Source organism: Gossypium hirsutum, chromosome D12 (genome assembly GCF_007990345.1).
Source record: "Gossypium hirsutum isolate 1008001.06 chromosome D12, Gossypium_hirsutum_v2.1, whole genome shotgun sequence".
NCBI lineage: Eukaryota > Viridiplantae > Streptophyta > Magnoliopsida > Malvales > Malvaceae > Gossypium > Gossypium hirsutum.
In genome coordinates, this window is record NC_053448.1 from 26457784 (window position 1) to 26476986 (window position 19203).

At 31.9% G+C, this 19203-nt stretch overlaps 1 protein-coding gene across 1 annotated transcript; it reads left to right on the forward strand.

Annotated features, from left to right (window-relative positions):
• Positions 1 to 15897: 15897 nt before the first annotated feature.
• Positions 15898 to 18737, forward strand: LOC107945338 (pentatricopeptide repeat-containing protein At3g49710). The gene has a single exon (XM_016879297.2). The coding sequence runs from the start codon at positions 16368 to 16370 to the stop codon at positions 18522 to 18524; it is 2157 nt and encodes a 718-aa protein (XP_016734786.2). The 5' UTR covers positions 15898 to 16367; the 3' UTR covers positions 18525 to 18737.
• The last annotated feature ends 466 nt before the right edge of the window (positions 18738 to 19203 follow it).

Genomic DNA, 19203 nt, shown 5'->3' on the forward strand with positions numbered 1-19203 from the left:
GCAACATAGCATATTTAAAAAGTGTAGACCATAACAGCAAGTTTGGAGTTAGGAACTCACCTGATAATTCATCATTCCCACATCTTAGCTTCCTTGCGTGCTGGAGCTTCCATTCTCTTGGAATCTAAGCATTTACAACCAAAAATCATGGGTTATATTCAATATTTTTAGCTTAAACCCATTTTTCCAAAAACATGTAGAACCCTTAAAATGGTTCTGAGAAAGGTTAAGAACCTTACCCACTTGTTGGTTTCCCTACTTTTTCATCTTAATCCTCATAAAGCTTGTTTCATGCAGAACCTTCCATAGCCTCCTTCTTCGAGCTGCCGAAGATGATGATGAACAGAAGAAAATGAAACAAAATCGAGAAGAAAAATCATCCCTGAAAAGCCATTTCCCAGCTATTTATAGCCCTTCCCACACTATCACCAACCTTATGAGAACCATCCATCACTAATTATGATGCTCCCACTAAGAAACCGGCTAGTACCATTTCAACCGAACCAGAATTGGTTCTCATCTATGTCCAATTCAGTTTCTAGCTTTATCATTTCTTCCAATAGAGACCGCCAACTTGGGGTCTCTTTCAATTTTTTCCTTCAATCATTTCAAATTTTTGGGTTATTAAAAATCTGAGTGTTACAACTCTTCCCCCCTAAAAATAAATTTCGTCCCCAAAATTTCCCGTCACACCAACCTCAGAGGCAAACTCAGATAACCCTGATATGAAGCTTGTGCTCCAAGGAAGGAATATCCATTTTAAACACACATGCACTTTCATTTGAGTTCATATTTGGTCTTCACTATCACAAGATTGTACTTGCATCAACACACAACAGTAGTACTTAACATATATTATACCTTCATTTTACGTGACTGGCCTGCTTCAGAATAAGCACACTTTGAAGATTAACAAATTTAACTGGACAGGCCGCATTTAGATTAGTTTATACGTGTATTAATTAAACACAAAAGTGAAGACGAACTCACTAGAAATCTTTAGAGTAAGCTCTATCTACCCTATGTGTTCTTTCCCCTTTTACACTAGGGTCTTCTCCTGTTTCTTTAGCTAAAAATAGTCAAATATCTCTATCAAGTATAGAAACCACTGAATCTTTTTAACAAAAATAAAATAATCGGCAATATGCATTAATGATTAAAAAGGAAGTTTATCTTCAATCAAGAACTTCCTAAGAAAACCTATTTAAACATTTGCAACTATCCATTAGTTTTGTAACACCCCTAACCCGAATTTGTCACCGAATAGGATTATGGAGCATTACCAAAGATTACGAATCAAACAGACAAAAATTTCAAACATTTCATAACATATCAATCAAAATCATACATACTGTCCCTTATACAAGCTCTCGATGCCCTAAATACATGTTAGAAACAAGTAGAGACTAAAACGGCAACTCAGAGAATCTTTCGGAAAATAATGAAAATTTTTAAAGCTGCAGAGGTCACACAGCCAAGAGACACGCCCGTGTCTTAGGCCGTGTAGGCATTCGAAATAGGGGCACACAGTTGTGTCCCTGCCCGTGTCCTTACCCGTGTAACTCACTGACTTGGTAATGACATATCATTTGTATCCTACGAATTCCTAAGGTTCAAACAGGACTCAGTAATCGTCGTATGTCTTCAGATATTCGATCAGTATTCATACATGGAAATTATATATAATTCAATTAAAGCATAGAATTACACAATTTAATTGCACGAACTTACCTCGACGAGTATACGTAAATACGGAGGCGATTATTCCTTTGCCTCGATCTAACTCCGCACGAGGTCTATCTTGATTTATATGGATAAATTTAACTCAATTTAATATTTTTCACATTAAATTTGGTCCAACATGAAATTTTGGCAAAATTACTATTTTTCCCCTGTACTTGTAATTCTTTGCAATTAATCCCTAGGCTCGGAAAATGAAATTCATGCAATTTTTCCTTTACCCAACCCTAGTCAATTTCTATACATACTAATAGTAGCCCATATATTTCACAAATTCACAATTTTACCACACAATATTTTCCATTTTTCAATTTAACCCCTAATTGATAATTTCATCAAAAATTCCTTTACAAAAGTTATTTATCAAACAACAACCATTTATTTTGTATCATCAAACATCAAAGCTCAAGCATGTTCATCAATGGCAAAACCGTAATAGTTTAACAGTTTTGCAAATTAGTCCTCAGGCAAGCTAGATTAAGCTACAACGATCCTGAAACGTAGAAATCATTAAAAACCGGGACAAAAATCACTTACCAACCAAAGAAATAGACTAGCCGAACACTAGCTCAACAATGGTTTCCTTTTGCTTCAACTTTCGGTTGAAAATAAGAAGAAAAAGATGATACTTCACTTTGGTTTTGTTTAATTTAACATATAATTACCTTTTTACTAATTTAACCTTTAAAAACATTAATAATTACACAATTGCCAAGCCATGTACATCCACTATCAAGTTAAATGGTCTAATTTAAGGACTTCCACTTTAAAGTTTTATAACTATTTAATAATTTAGCTATTAGAACTCTATTTTTGCACTTTACGTGATTTAGTCCTTTTTATCAAATTAAGCATGTAAACGGTAAAATTTCTTAACAAATTTTTTACGGTAATATTATCATGCTGTAGGTAATAAAATAATAATAAATTAAATTTTTTACTTCGGATTTGTGGTCCCGAAACCACTGTTTCAATTTCAGTGAAAACGGACTGTTACAAGTTTCCTATACAACTAAGGACTCAAAAGATTATCGGCAATTGGCTTGAACAAGGGTACTTTCTAGAAAAGCTATGCAAAATGGTTTCTTCTTTAGCAATGAATAACACTCTAACTTCTTTAGGGAGAAATAAATATTTAAAAGAATGAAGCAAAATAGAGTCTCTTCTTTTAAACTTCAGTTCTATAAATATACGAAACTTAGCCCATGTCTCTCACTAAGCAGGATCCCTAATCATAATTCATGCACACGATTCCACTAATTAATCACCATTATTAAGACTTTACAGGTGCCATGCAAATGACACATTCCTTAATTAAAGTTTGACACGTAACTGATATGTGTCCTACCTACCCCGAGATAAAATCTTGAATGATTAACTCCGCTATAAAAAAAATTTCCACTGCCGTGTTCACGCATGAGAGAATTCGCCAAACATAGGAGTTAGTCAAACGCAAGAAAAGTGAAAAAACACTAGATAGCATATCACAGCAAAATAATTCGTCGGACAAATCTGCCCTAAACTTAGTCTAATTTCGATGATAGATGAACTAACTTACAAGATCCCTACCCATGCTTGTCTTGTCAGCTAGCCAAAATACAAATTTTAAGATTTAGGGTGTGACACATTATTCAACATCAGCTCATGAGGCTAAAGTTCTTTCATGAGTTTGGTAAGATTCAATCGCCTATTTCTTAAGTTATAGGTTGTCCTAAAGCTTGCAAAGTCCTTAGACAAGGTTTAGGTATTATAGTTAAACTTAACCCCATTGTGCTTTACCTTTGCAAAGGATCCCACAAGCATAAGTGTAAGCATAAGCATGTGATCTTTCATTATAGTCTCAAAATTTTGTTTAAAGTTCATTAAGTTGGTTAATGTGGACTATTAAGCCAAAACAACTTGGCCTCCAAACATGACTTGCAAATTGTCCATGATCTCTTTAGTGGTCCTATATAACTTTCATATTTTTGTAAAGTATTATATATACTTACAATTATGTAGGAACGAGATATATTTTTAACCTCTTTCCATTAGGATTGGGTCTCAAGTTATGTTTCCAGTAGGCGTTCATCGTCAATAACAAACTTATGGTTCTCAAAGCTCAAAACAATGTGCAAATTTTGTTTCCAATCTTTGAATTTATTTCTAGATAACTTTTTTTTCAATAAAAATATTAATTAAAAGGTGTTGGTGTCATATTGAACTAAAAAACTAAGTAACCATAAATCTTTTTTTTATGTAATAAACAAATATTGTTAATTTACTTTTAAACATGTATATATTATGCGTGCTTCTTAAATTAAAAACCTTTAAAAAATAGCTTAAAAATAAATCTTTTAAAAAATTGCAACCATTATAATAAAAATTCTCACACCTATTGTTTTATTTCACTACGGGGCAATCACAAAACAACTATTGATAATATAGAAATCCATCTAGTTAATTTATGAATCCATAATCATACAGAAAATCACATATTAATAATCATTTAATTCAACCACCAATTTAACTTAGTAGAGCTTCTTAGGGAGTTACTAATTACAATAATTTTGATTGTATATTTGTAATACCCAGAAAGTTACTACAATAAGAAAGTAAGATAATATCCTTGATATAGTAAAATAAGAAAATAAGATGATAGAATGGGTAATATTGAGTTATGTCAACATTGGGAAGTATATTATGACATATTAATTCAAGAAAGGATTCAATTGAAAAAGTGAGAAAAGTTTTGTTGCCCAAGAGTAAATACTCAAAATTTGAGGGGTTAAAGTGTAAATACAAAAAATTTGAAGGACCAATAGTGTAAATATTTTAAGAGTGGAATAATTTAGAAACTAAGGAAAATGGATGAATTAGGACCAAATTGAAAAGGTGAAGAATTTTGAGGGACTAAATTACAATTTTACCAAATTAAGTGATGACTCAAGGATGGAATTTCAAAAGGTTATGAAGGGAAAAATAATTAAATAGGGAGAGAGAGAATTCTAGAAGGTAATGATGATGTTTGTGATATTTTTAATTAATTAATTACATAAATGTTATTTAATTAATATTTTATTAAGATTTTTAGTATTATTTTATTATTAAATGATTAATATAAAAGGGAGGAAAGATGATGAAAAAATTATCATCTTTCCACGCAACCAATGTTAGAAGAGAATAGAAGAAAGAAACTTTTGCTTTCTTTACAATTTGGTCCTTTCACCAAAAATTCACTATTTTCACCTAGAAATCAAAAGAATTTCCATAGCTTCCAAGAGAGAAAAATAAGAGATAATGGAGAGCTAGAATGTCAAGTTAGATTCAAGAAATAAAAGTTGGAGGAGATAGAAAATCAAGTTAAAGATTGAAATCAATAGCACAAGGTAAGAACACCAAGATTTCAATATATTTTTAAGTTTGTTATTGTTGAAAAAGCATGGAAATGATGTTATGGTAGAGTTTTATTAAATAAATTCTTACGTTCTTGATATATTAGTGAAGGGAAATAAGTGAAAATGATGGGAAATATTATAGAGAAAGGGAATTAGGGAGTTATAAACTTAGTAATCAACATCTTGCACTAAAACAGTTTTGGGCAGCAGCAGTAGCTTAACTTTGAAAAATCACCATAAATTTTAGAACTCAAATTAGAGGATGAACAAAATATGGAATTAAATACTATTAAGTCTAGTTTCTTATAGAAGAAACGGTGTAAGTAATGGAATTGTAAATAATGAGATATAATAAATTTTGTGAGACAAGTTCAGAATGAATTTGGGTTCCCCTGTTCTGACTTTGGAAAATCATAAAAAATTGAATAAAAATAATTATAGACTTAAATTTATATGTTTAAAATCCTGAATGAGTATATTTTCAATAGAAACAAATGGAAACGTCATCCAAATTCTGTACAAAGATATAATTAACTTTTAGTGAAGAGGGGTCGGAACTGTCAAACAGTGAAACAGAAGAAACTTTAAAGAATAAACTGTACTTATTTGCTAAACTAAAAATTCTAAAAATATTATGGTAAGAAGATATGTGAGTATAGTTTCATATGAATTTATCGGATCTTAATTTGGAGTTCCATACCTCAAGATATAAATAATTGAGTGACTAAGAATCAAGTGGACAGCTTTGAATTAATATATAAATAAATGGTGGAATTATAGATAATGGTACATATAAGCATATTATACATTAAGGATGTGGAATGGAGAGGAGGAGGAGGAAAATAAATGATTATTCAACTAGCATGAGTTCTCATTAAAAATGGCCAATTTGCATGTTTTAGGTTCAAGGACTAAATTGAATAAAAGTAATATTTTAAGGGTAAATTGGTAAAGATGTCAAAAAGTGACCAAATTGCATGAAATGAATTTTTTTTATTATTTAAATTAATAAATTTAATGAAATATTAATTTATATCAAGATTGGGTGAAAATTCGAGGAAAATAGAAAATTACCAAAATGTCCATGAATTTTGGTATTTCTGCAATTTAGTCTGGTAAGTTCGTGTAACTTGAATTATATTCTTAGATGATTGAAATATATATATTGGATTGAGAAATTGATTTGAATTGTGAACATGAGAAATTGTGAATTGAATGAAATGGAAATGAAGTTTTAAATTACATGAGTAAATATCGGGTCTTGTAGGCCCTATTTGTTATGAATATAATATTTTGAGGATATGTTGTAAAGAATTATAAAAGCACATTAATAATTTAAAAGTTTTAATTCGGATGAAATTTTGTAACTCAGTTTCATACGTATGCAAATGTATGTCTTCTAGTAATGCCTCGTACTCTATTTTGGCGTCGAATACGGGTAAGGGGTGTTACAATGTGACATCACCAGATTCGGTCATAACGTTTAGACCGGGTTTGGGGTGTGACAATATTGATAAGTGCAGTATTTCTTATCTATTTATAATATTTCTCTCCTTAAATTATGTTATTTATGTTCTTAATTATTAAAAGACCTAGCTGAAGTTATTTCATGGATTCAACCCATAAAAGTTTTAAAAAGGCATCTAAAATGGCCTGGAAATTTGATCCAAAACTTACTAAGAAACCTAGAAAATTTCTCCTTTATTTAATTAATGATACTTTTGTATATTCTCCATTATATTATTATTTTTCTTATAAATAAAACTTGGAGATGCTGAGGCATATCCGCTCTTAGTATTTTTTTGCTTTTTTGTGTATTCTTTATTTTATGGGCTTCTAAGCCCTTTTGTCTAGTAAAAAGATTTTCGACGTTTGATTTAATAAATTCGTAAAACTTAATTCATGCTTAAATTCTTCTTTGTTCTTTAGTATCTCTACATCTTTTGTTTAAATTACAATTGTTCAGGTTTGTTACATATTCACCTGTATATGATAGCTTAGAATGGTTACTTTGTCAATTAAAATAATTAAATTTGTAGTTCCTGCATACATTCTAATACTAGTGATGAACTGCATAATTGTTTATATCGTAGTTTATGATTATGTTGTGCGGATGTGTGATCTAGCTTAAATGAACTCTATTAATGTGAGTTTGTTGGTTAGAATTAGGTCTCTCTCATTCTTAGGAGGCGTTTGGTTCAGTGTATTACCTAATACAATACAGGCCGAATACGCGCGTATTACATGACGCCTCTAATCCGGCGTTTGGTTCGCTGTAATAGGCATTACGGGCGTAAACAAATCCCGACCTAATCCCCTTTTTCGCTGCTTTTGTAATCCCTTCCCAAATCCCTGTAATACCTATTACGTCCGCCTTCCGTCCCCTGCTCTCTGTTTTACCCTCCCTCCCTACCCGACCCTCTCCTATTCTGTCCTCAAAATTTCTCCTTCCATCTCCCACCGTTTTTGTTTATTATTCTGTCCTCATCGTTTCTTCAGTCTCTGTCTCCTCCCATTTCCTCCCAACCCTATCTGCAACTCTCTACTGCTCTTCAATATTTTCACAAAATTGGAAATACCTGATAGCTGAATCTATTGAAAAAAGAGTGAAGCGTTTTTCGGGTCATCACCTCTAATCCAAGATCGGGTGAGTTTTATTTCGGACCCAAATTAATCTGCCAATTCTTTGTTCGACAATCTTTTATAAAATTGTATTGCATTAGTATGAATCTTTACTCTTCAGTAGTTTCTGTTGAAATTGCTATTGGATTTTATTCATTGTTGCTTATTCACCTCTAATCCAAGATCGGGTGATTTTTATTTCGGACCCAAATAAATCTGGCAATTCTTTGTTCGACACTCTTTTATCAAATTGTTAAGATTTGTGCATTATTATGAATATTTTTTACTCTTCAGTAGTTTCTGTTGAAATTGTAAGATTATTGTGTATATGGATGCACTGGTGTTAAAGCTGATTTCATTGGGGTATTTGATGGTGATTTCATATAAATTTGGTGCGGTGTAATTTATAAATCCTGATTTTTTTGCTGACCAACATCAAAACGTTTAAAGCATATACTTCTAAAAATCATATTTCCATTTTCGCATGACAAATTTTGCATTCATGAAGCTTCTTTCTCTTTTCTTTTGCAGCCAAAGATGGCACATTATTTCAATTTTTTTTGTTTTGTTAAAGTAACCAGCAATTCAGTAATTTCAGAGAGAGTAGATATCTTGTTCATAATTTGTCAAATTCACAAACACTCTGCAAGCAGATATGTGAAAACTGGTGAAGTCCATGAAAATCAAAGAGAAGCTTTTGTTGTATTTGTGAAAATTCTGTAAGAGTATTGCTTTGTTGTTTATTTGTTTATGATGCGTTGTTTTTTTTTTAATTTCTTGTATATCAGTAGCCTCTTGCATGCTAACCTTGTAGTTAGATTGTTCATTTGGTTTAAAAAGAAACTACGATCTTGCTAGAGTGACCCTGAAAAGAAAGAGATTTTCACTTTCAAGTATGCATTCTAATTGCAATTTCCTTCCTTCATGTTTTATGAAGCTTTCTTTTACTTTTGCAATGATATGTTATTGTATTTATTCCATTGGTTGAACATATACTGCTTTTATAAATGAATAACTTTCATTCAAGATATCTTAACCAAAAAAATTGCCTAGATTGTATCTGATATTTTCTGTGATCTGTTTGCGTTGTCTTTGTCTGTATGTCGGAGGGGTTAGGCAGGTTTGGTTGGAAGAAGAGGAAAAGAATACATCTGTTTTTAACAAATGAATGCTTGTTTAATATTACTACTCTCTTTCCCCACACTTACGTACGGGTTACTCATATTTTATATTGTGAGGGGTTACATTTCTAAAATTATGGTATCTACTCTGATTTCATTAGTTAAGGTCGGAATGGATAGAATAAGTTACCTTGTTTTAATTCACTGATTTAGTATATGTTTTTTTTTGTCAAATATGATATATGTATGTGTCTATATGCCTGCCTGCCTTTTTTGGTCATGTTATTGCTGATACTATGAACTAGAACTAGAAATTTTTGGTCATGTTTGATGATTGCATATCTAAAGCAAATTCAGTTTCTCCTACATTCTTTAGCCAAATCATTGGCTGAATTAGCTTATCAATTGTTGTTGTTTCTTTTTATTTTAGGTTTGATTGAGAAATTATGAGCATCAAATCACTTTTGAAGTATATTAGAATCTTTTTGCTCGGTTGATGATACATACGCCTGCATTGTGTTGTTTGGTAATGGGGATGAATGTGGAGGAATTAGAGGCCAGTGGTTTGTTATGTATTAACTGAGTGCAACTTAGTACATGTAGGATGTTAGGTACTGAATTTAGATAATATGGTTGGTTTTATGGTTGTGCCATGACTGCTTCCAGCGTTCTTGTAATTCATATAAGAAAAAGGGTTAAGCTTCTCATACTGTAATGAAAAGAGGACACTGCTTCCAAAAGCTTGGCAATTGGGAACTATTTGTTGCTAATATTTTTAGTATATTTGATATACTATATTTAGCTATAGCATAATTATTTTTTTTTAAAAAAAAGGTTGATCCGAGCACTTTTTGCATTACAGGTTCTTTGTTCCAACACTTCCACATCGCATTCGTCCCCCATTTGCTCATTACAGGTTAGTTTTCCATTGGTATTCATGGTTTTGTTTGTATGTTTTCCCTGATTCCATGGCTATATTGCTGTAGCAGCTTCTGGTGTTTCCCAAATGAATATGGTTATGGTTAATTTCTTTAGCAGCTTCTGTAGCAGCTTCTGTTGTTTGTATTTTTGTAATGCTCATTAAAGCTTGTTGAATTATGGTTATGGTTATTGCTGCATAATTATTGTTCTTTTTTTAATTTAAAATAGGTTATATGTTTTTACTAATAGGTAACATTTTTTTTTAAAAAGCATTATGCCTACAAATAATGGGCTTCAAATCACAAATATTTGTACATGTAAATACAATACTGTTAATAATAAATTTGTTACCTATAAATGAGATTAAAGTTATATTTTTTTTTACAAAATGAAATTACCATTTAAAATGTTATAAAAGTTTTATTAAAACTTAGATTTCATTATTAAACTAAATCTTCAATCTTCATTTTATTTATTTTGAAATTAGAAAACATTAACTAAACTAATCTTCAATTAAAAAATTAATCAATGATCAAACTTAGAACATGCTTTATTAGATCTTAAATTTCATTATACGAAATTTTATTTAAATTTAAATTTAAATGTCCAAACTATAATGTTCAAACATTGAACATGCTTTAAGTAACTAATCAATATATTTATACGATATCATTTTAGGTCAATTAATTTGGGTGATTTTAATTAACTTTATTAGATTTCATTATACGCAATACACGTTATTTAAAACAAATGTTAATTGATTCAAAACATTACTTTTCCCCTATAATAGAAATAATGTTATCTTAATTATAAAACAAATCTTGTATATCATTTTAATATTATGGTTAATATGTTTTTTTCCATATAATGAAAATAATGTTGTCTAAATTATAAAAGATTAATTAGGCTAAAATTTATTACCTAATTCTATCTTAAATTTTAAGTTGATTGCATCATACATAAAGCTTATCTCATTCATAATATGATTTCCTTTTAATACATGTAACATGAATGTGAGCTACAACAAATAAGAAAAACCAAGTTAATTTCTTATGGATACATGAGTGTGAAGCCTTTGAATTAAATGGAAGAAGTACAAGCCGGTGAAAAAGATTTTAATATTAACTATGAATTAGATTAAAGTTATATATTTTTTTGCTTCGCGTGTTCTAAATTTGTGCTGTTTTTTTTTATTTGATAATGTGTAATTGCAACTTCAATTCTTTGATAGTGTGTTCTAAATTTAAATTGTTGCAGTAATGGCTCGTCTGCCTTTAATTGCACAAACTGTGAGGCGTAAAAGAATTAGTGTTGCTGTGACAATATGGTTGGAAATCTGTAGAATCGCGATTTGGTTCTTATTTAGAATGGGTGCCATCCTTAGATTACATAGACCAAGGATTAGGTCTTATACCGTAGATTTTTATGCAAAACGGGATTATGTGAAGAGGCTTGTATATGCTAGTGACGAGACCTGTATTGAACAAGTTAGGATGAATAGAGCTGCCTTTTTTAAACTATGTGAGATGTTAGAATCGATAGGGGGATTAAAGTCGACAAGGTTCATGCTTGTTGACGAGCAAGTAGCAATGTTTTTACATATCATCTCCCATCACCTGAAAAATCGGGTTATCAAGCATCACTTTAGAAGGTCCGGGGAAACTGTTAGCAGAGCATTTCATAGTGTTTTAAATGCTGTCATACGCTTGCAAGATGTGTTATTTAAAAAACCGGAGCCAATTACAGCCGATTCTTCTGACACAAGGTGGAAATGGTTTAAGGTATTAGACTGAGTTTTATATATAGCTTCAACAACATTAACTTGATTTAGATTTAAATTAGTATTCTAACTCAAGGTTTTATATCATGTCATAATAGAATTGCTTAGGTGCTCTTGATGGAACCCACATCAAGATTAGGGTTCCAACAGTTGATAAACCTAGATATCGGACGCGAAAAGGTGACATAGCAACAAATATGCCAGGTGTTTGTACACCTGAGATGCAATTTGTTTATGTTCTTCCTGGTTGGGAAGGTTCAGTTGCTGATGGACGGGTTCTTCGAGATGCCATTAGTAGAAGACATGGATTAAAAGTTCCTCATGGTAAAGTGTATAGTTAGAGGACTTTGATTTATTCATTAAGATCAAACTTTGTGTGCTGAATTAATCATTTTTTAATATGAAACTTATTTTATAGGTTGTTATTATCTAGTTGATGCTGGATACACAAATTGTGAGGGATTTCTTGCACCATTTAGAGGACAGTGATATCATTTGAACGAGTGGCGTCAGGGTTATCAGCCAAGTTCACCGCAAGAGTTTTTTAATATGAAACATGCCTCAGCACGTAATGTTATTGAAAGATGCTTTGGCTTATTAAAACTTAGATGGGGAATACTTAGGAGTCCATCGTTCTATCCTGTAAGGGTGCACAATAGAATTATTATTGCATGTTGTTTGCTCCATAATTTTATTCGAACCCATATGAGTATTGATCCCATTGAAGTGGAGGTGGGAGAAGGATTACCTACAATTAATGTGGTGGATGACGATGAACCGAATATCACAAATATTCATCCATCCGATGCTTGGGCTACTTGGAGGATGGAACTAGCCAACCAAATGTTCGATGAATGGCAAGCATCTAGAAATTAGTTTGTGAAACTTTTGTATTGATTTTTGTATTGTACTAAACTTGTTGAATTATAATAAAATTTCTTCTAATTCAGCATGTGTTATAATTTTCAATTTTTTGTGGTATGGAGCTTTTGATTCATGATATTCAACTTAATTCCTTAGATTTTATAAATTGTTGACCTTTTGAATCATGATATTCAAATAGTAATTAATATAATTTGTTTTTTTTGTTCTTAAGATCATTATGTCAGGTGTTCCAAAATCAAATGCTTCTTCTCAAGCTTCACGAGCAGGCAAGAGAAAATGGGTTCCCGAGGAAGATGCAGCATTAGTTTCCTGCATGGTGGACCTGCACAATGTTGGAACATTTAATGCTGATACCGGGTTCAAAGCCGGTTATTTGAACGAGTTAGAAAGAATGCTACAAACGGTTTTACCAAATGCAATGTTGAAGGCGAAACCTAATATTGAATCAAGGATTAGGTTACTTAAAAGGGAGTGGTCAATCGTCTACGACATGCTTAATGGCCAAAACAATAGCGGTTTTGGTTGGGAGAGCATAGGCAGCTCGTTGTTGCCGAAGATGCGGTTTGGGAGTCATATTTAAAGGTAAGATTATTTCAAGTCTTTATTATATTATTTTTACCAAACTTACGACTAATATGATTTCCTCATTTTTTTAGAGTCACAAAGAAGCCGCCCAATTCAGATTTCGTACTTTCCCTGACGATGACCAGCTTACTACCATATACGCAAGAGATCGAGCAACTGGGAGAGATGCTCAAACAGCTACTGATGTTCTTGAAGAAATACATGCTGATGATGTACGAACTTCAGATATGAATGAAGAGAGGAACACATTCTATGACTGCGAAGCTGACGTCTCTTTAGACGACATGCATGTATCTGGTACGGGTCCGCGAGGAGATCGAGACCAAGGGGGTTCCTCATCTTCAAACAAGAGAAAGAAGATGCAGCATGCTCGTGATAATGTGTTTTCTTCATTTAATGAAGCTGCCACTTTGTTGGGGGACAAAATCCAGGCCGTTGGCGAGCAAATCAGTAGGAGTATTGCCTCCGAGGTGGTAGTTCAGCAGCGGTCAGAAGAACATCAAAATATGGAAGAGAGAGCTTCAAACTTATATTCAGCCTTATGGTCAATTGAAGGTTTAACCGACGATCAGCGGTATGATGCATTGAGTAAAATTCCTGACCATCCAACTCAAATGATCGTTTTCTTTAGTTTACCTTCAGTTGCCCGATTGGAATGGGTTAGAAGATTTCTTTCTTACCATTAAATATCAATGTTCAAACTTTTTGATGTTGTAAAACTATATAACATATGGATTATAATGTACAATTTCATTTTCATCTAACCTTTTCTTAATATAAGTTAATTATGTTCAAGTTATATATTGATTTTAGTAAATTCATATAAGAACATTTTATTATTAACAATTTCATGAAATTATATATCACTATTAAATTATATTTAATATTAATAATTTTAAATTGTATAAATTCATATAAGAAAATTTATTATCAAGAATTTTATGAAATTTTATATTATTATTAAATTATATGTAATAATTATTATTTTAAATTATACAAATTCATAAAATATAATTTATTAGTTATAATTATTTTAAATTTTATTAAATCATATATTTAAATTAAAATATATTTAATATTAATTATTTAAAATTTTATTTTATAGTATCATATATTATGATTTGAGTAAATTCATATAAGAATATTAATTATTAAGAATTTTATTAAATTATATATTTTAATTATATTATATTTAATAATAATTATGTTATTTTATATTTTACAGTATCATATATTATGGTTTGAGTAAATTCATATAAGAATATTAATTATTAAGAATTTTATTAAATTATATATTTTAATTAAAATATATTTAATAATAATTATGTTTAAATATGATTAAATTATTTATTATTGATATTAATAATCTTATTAAAATTTAAATAAAATAATTTACCAAAACAAATTTCTGCTAATTATTAAGAATTTTATTAAATTATATATTTTAATTAAAATATATTAAATAATAATTATGTTTAAATATGATTAAATTATTTATTTTTGATAATAAATAATCTTATTAAAATTTAAATAACAATAACAATAATCATTTACCAAAACAAATTTATGCTAAGGGTATTCTGGTCATTTTAGTTTTCTCTATTATGCTATTACACCTCTATTACATTCAACCAAACACAGTTTTACTATTACGCCTCTATTCCATTACATTCAACCAAACAGTTGATTTGCTATTACACCTCTATTCCATTACACCTCTAATCCAATACACCTCTAATCCAATACAGCGAACCAAACGTGCTCTTAATGTTGTTGGTAAGTTAAATCTTGGGCGTTAAATTACAAGGTTATTTATCGATTAGGGAAGTAATTTCAAACGAGTTGCCTCTTGGTTACCAAATAAGTAAGGATAAATTGGTTGCTCAGCATTGAGTCAACAACTAGAACTAATTTATTAAAGATATTGAAGTTACTTTGCATCGATGGTTGAATCTATGAATCAAACGGAGATTTTACTTTTGGCTAGAGATTTTCCTCAGCGAGTTTCTTATATTTTATTTTAATTTACTTTGTTTTAATTTTATTGTTAGTTTTTTATTTTAAAATCTCCTTATTTTATTTTTATTTTACTTGTTTATTAAAGAAATAAAATTATGTCTGATATCTATTGATACGACCATGCTTAGTACTATCTATTAATTTATATTTTGAAATGGTTTTTATTTTTGGAATTCTCAATACCTAACATTTAACCATTAATAGAAACAGGCATGTAATCTGTTGTCCTATTTAGGAAATCCCACCTTATGTACCAGAGTTAGTAAACACTTGCGGCCAAGGTAAAATAGACCCACAGCATTACCATACTGTCATAGTTTAAAAACTTGCAGGATTTTTAATTTGAGCCGCATCATTCTCTAGTCTAAATGACATGCTATCAAACAATAGTCCTAATATGAATATCTTGCGCGTCATGACCTTAAGAATTTTTGTGGTAGAACCTTATGTAACCAATGAGCGAATTATTACTTCAACCATTTACTTATTGTGCAAAACTAATATACTAAGGATACATAGCCTAACATCAAACACCAATGAGGAGATTCAGAATAAAATAATTTAAATATACATGAATAAATTAAATAGAGAATAAGGAGCACTCTAATTCGCATAGATGAAGAGGTATACATTATACAACACAACCAAAATTTTTAGAACTAGTTGGTATCTTTCAAACTAGTGAAAATTCTTCTTAAGAAACTGACGAAGGCGTTTAAACAATGCATGACGTCTAGTTTTGGGTAGAAAAATAATCTGTATGTCTTTCATTTTGACGAAGCTGCTAACAGAGATTTCATCTTCAAGTGTAAGTTCTTGAACCCTAGAGGAAGGAATGTTCATCTTTGATACTAAGATCTATTATTAAATTTACGATTTTCTTAACTAAATCACAAAATCGATACTTTATATTTGAAAAGTTAATATATCTACAACTTTATTATTTTAAGCATATTATATATGAATTCCTCATGGCACATTTTCATGAAATACTGGGAAAACTTTAAAACTATTTTCTTGATCACACATTCTTCAATCAAAACTTTTTTGGGTTCTAACCTTTTCCTTCTTTCTCCCACCCAAAGCAGGCGCATAAGTTAGTAGACAAAGGGGCCAAGTGTAGTGTTGGGTAGTTTTGTGAATTTTAATGGCTTGCTATTTCAATTAAAAATAAATATAAAATAATTCTTCAATCAAATACCAGGGTTGGGTTGATCCTTAACAACCCATTTCGTGAACATAGAGGATATTCTGCTTTTGCACATTGATTTTGGGAAATAATAGATGAAAAAGGGTTCAAACAAATTTGCAATTTAAATGACCCAAATCCCATGGACCATCCAAAACTTCCGCAACCTATTGAAAACATGCATAAGCCACAGAAACATTTTAACAGGCAAATCCCTCCACACTCTTTACATCAAATCCCTCATTCCTTCGTCAACTTACCTTTCCAATCATTTCATCCTCCTCTACTCCAGATGCGGCCTTTTAGCCACTGCCCACAACGCCTTTTTCCAAACCCAACATCCCAATACCTTCTCTTTCAACGCCATCATCGCTGCCTATGCCAAGGAATCACTCCCTTCCGTTGCCCACAACCTGTTCGATCAGATTCCTCACCCAGACCTTGTTTCTTATAATACTCTCATTTCCGCTTATGCGGATTGTGGTCGGACTGAACCTGCATTGGAATTGTTTAAGAAAATGAGAGACTTGTGTTTTGAAATGGATGGCTTTACTTTATCTGGGGTCATCACGGCTAGTTTGAATGACATGTGTTTGATTAGACAGGTGCATTGCTTTGTTGTTTTTTGTGGGTTTGATTCTTATGCTTCGGTCAACAATGCGTTGCTTTCCTGTTACAGCAAAGAGGGATTTTTAAGGGAAGCAAAGCGGGTGTTTTATGAGATGGGAGAGTGTAAAGATGAAGTGTCTTGGAACTCCATGATCGTGGCCTATGGGCAGCATAAAGAGGGTGCAAGAGCACTGGCATTGTTTCAGGAAATGGTTAGGAGAGGGTTCGATGTTGATATGTTTACTTTGGCTAGTGTTTTGACAGCGTTTACAAGTTTAGAGGACCTGTTAGGAGGATTTCAGTTTCATGCTCTGTTGATCAAGACTGGCTTTCATCAAAATGCTCATGTCGCCAGTGGTTTGATTGATTTGTATTCGAAATGTGGAGCTGGCATGTTGGATTGTGGGAAAGTTTTTGAAGAGGTTTCGGGACTGGATTTGGTTCTTTGGAACACTATGATTTCGGGGTATTCCTTGCACGAAGAACTCTCTGAGGAGGCTCTCAAGTGTTTCCGAGCGATGCGGCGTATCGGATATCGCCCTGATGATTGTAGCTTTGTAAATGTAATTAGTGCATGCTCCAATTTGTCATCGCCTTCTCAGGGAAGACAGATTCATGCACTGGCAATCAAATCTGAAGTCCCTAATCAAATTCAAGTCCATAATGCCCTGATTGCTATGTACTCAAAATGTGGAAACCTTCCTGATGGAAGACGGGTATTTGATAAGATGCCGGAGCATAATACGGTCTCTTTGAATTCAATGATTGCTGGTTATGCACAACATGGGATTGGAACGGAGTCCTTAACTCTTTTCGACCACATGCTGGAACGAAATATTTCCCCTACAAGTATAACCTTCATCTCTGTCCTCTCAGCATGTGCTCATACAGGAAAAGTTGAGGAGGGTCAGAAGTACTTCAAGATTATGAAAGAGAAGTTTGGAATTGAACCAGAAGTGGAACACTATTCATGCATGATCGATCTGTTTGGTCGAGCAGGCAAGCTACATGAAGCTGAGAAACTCATAAACACTATGCCATTTAACCCGGGTTCAATTGGTTGGGCTGCAATGCTTGGTGCATCTAAAATACATGGGAACATGGAACTAGCATCAAAGGCAGCAAACAAGCTTCTTCAACTGGAACCTTCAAATGCTGTACCTTATGTCATGCTTGCAAACATGTATGCCAGCAGCGGCGAATGGGAAGAAGCGGCTATGGTTAGAAAGCTTATGCGCGACAGAGGTGTGAGGAAGAAACCAGGTTGTAGTTGGATAGAGGTGAATAAAAGAATTCATGTGTTTGTGGCCGAAGATATTTCGCACCCAATGATCAAAGAGATTTACAAGTACTTGGAGGAGATGGGAAGGAAGATCAGGTTAGCTGGGTATGTTTCGGATCTGCGGTGGAGTTTAGTTAAGGAGGACGAGATAGAAGCCAGAGAGAAGGAGATAAAGTTAAGGCATCATAGCGAGAAGTTGGCAGTTGCATACGGGCTACTGTCCACAAAAGATGGGGAGCCTATACTTGTGATTAAAAACCTGAGGATATGTGGAGATTGCCATAACGCAATCAAGTTTATGTCTGCTGTTTCAGGGAGGGAAATCACTGTAAGGGATACCCATAGGTTCCATTGCTTCAAGGACGGGCAGTGCTCTTGTGGAGATTATTGGTAATATGCTTTTAGACACCTTGCTGGTGACCTCAAAATCAAATATCCTAACCTACCTGATTGGTGAGGGATAAATTTGAACCAATTCAGCAATTTTATAACATGGGTGATTAGGATTGGAACAGATTGTGGATCTTTAATATTCTTGTGTAACCAGGCTTCTATTAATATGGAAACGTACATTTAATATTAAATGATCGAATTCAATTTTACTATAGTAGGCAGAACAAACCCAAACCTGGAAGGTCGCCCCTGTCAATGATTCAAGACACAGAAAGTTGAAGCCGAAATAATTTGAATCTGAAAATATAGAAGCTTGAGAAAGCTCAAATTCGTAACAATTAGAATCCGAGATGGATTTAGTCTGAGCTCAAGAAAAATCTAATTCATAAAATATAAATAAAATATAAAATTAATAATTATTTAAATCTATAAAATTTAAATGTAATGATTACATAAAATATATAATTATACAATATATATTAATTAGTTTTATAATTGTCAGAAATTATTATACGTAATAATGATAACATTGCGAATAAAATTAAAGTAAGAAGAAAAAATACATTAAACCAAATACAATATATTAATAAAAATGAATCGTAAAAATCAAGTGTTAAAATGAAAATTTATAATTAATATTTGTAAATATTATCAAAACTATTAGAAAGTAGAAATTATTT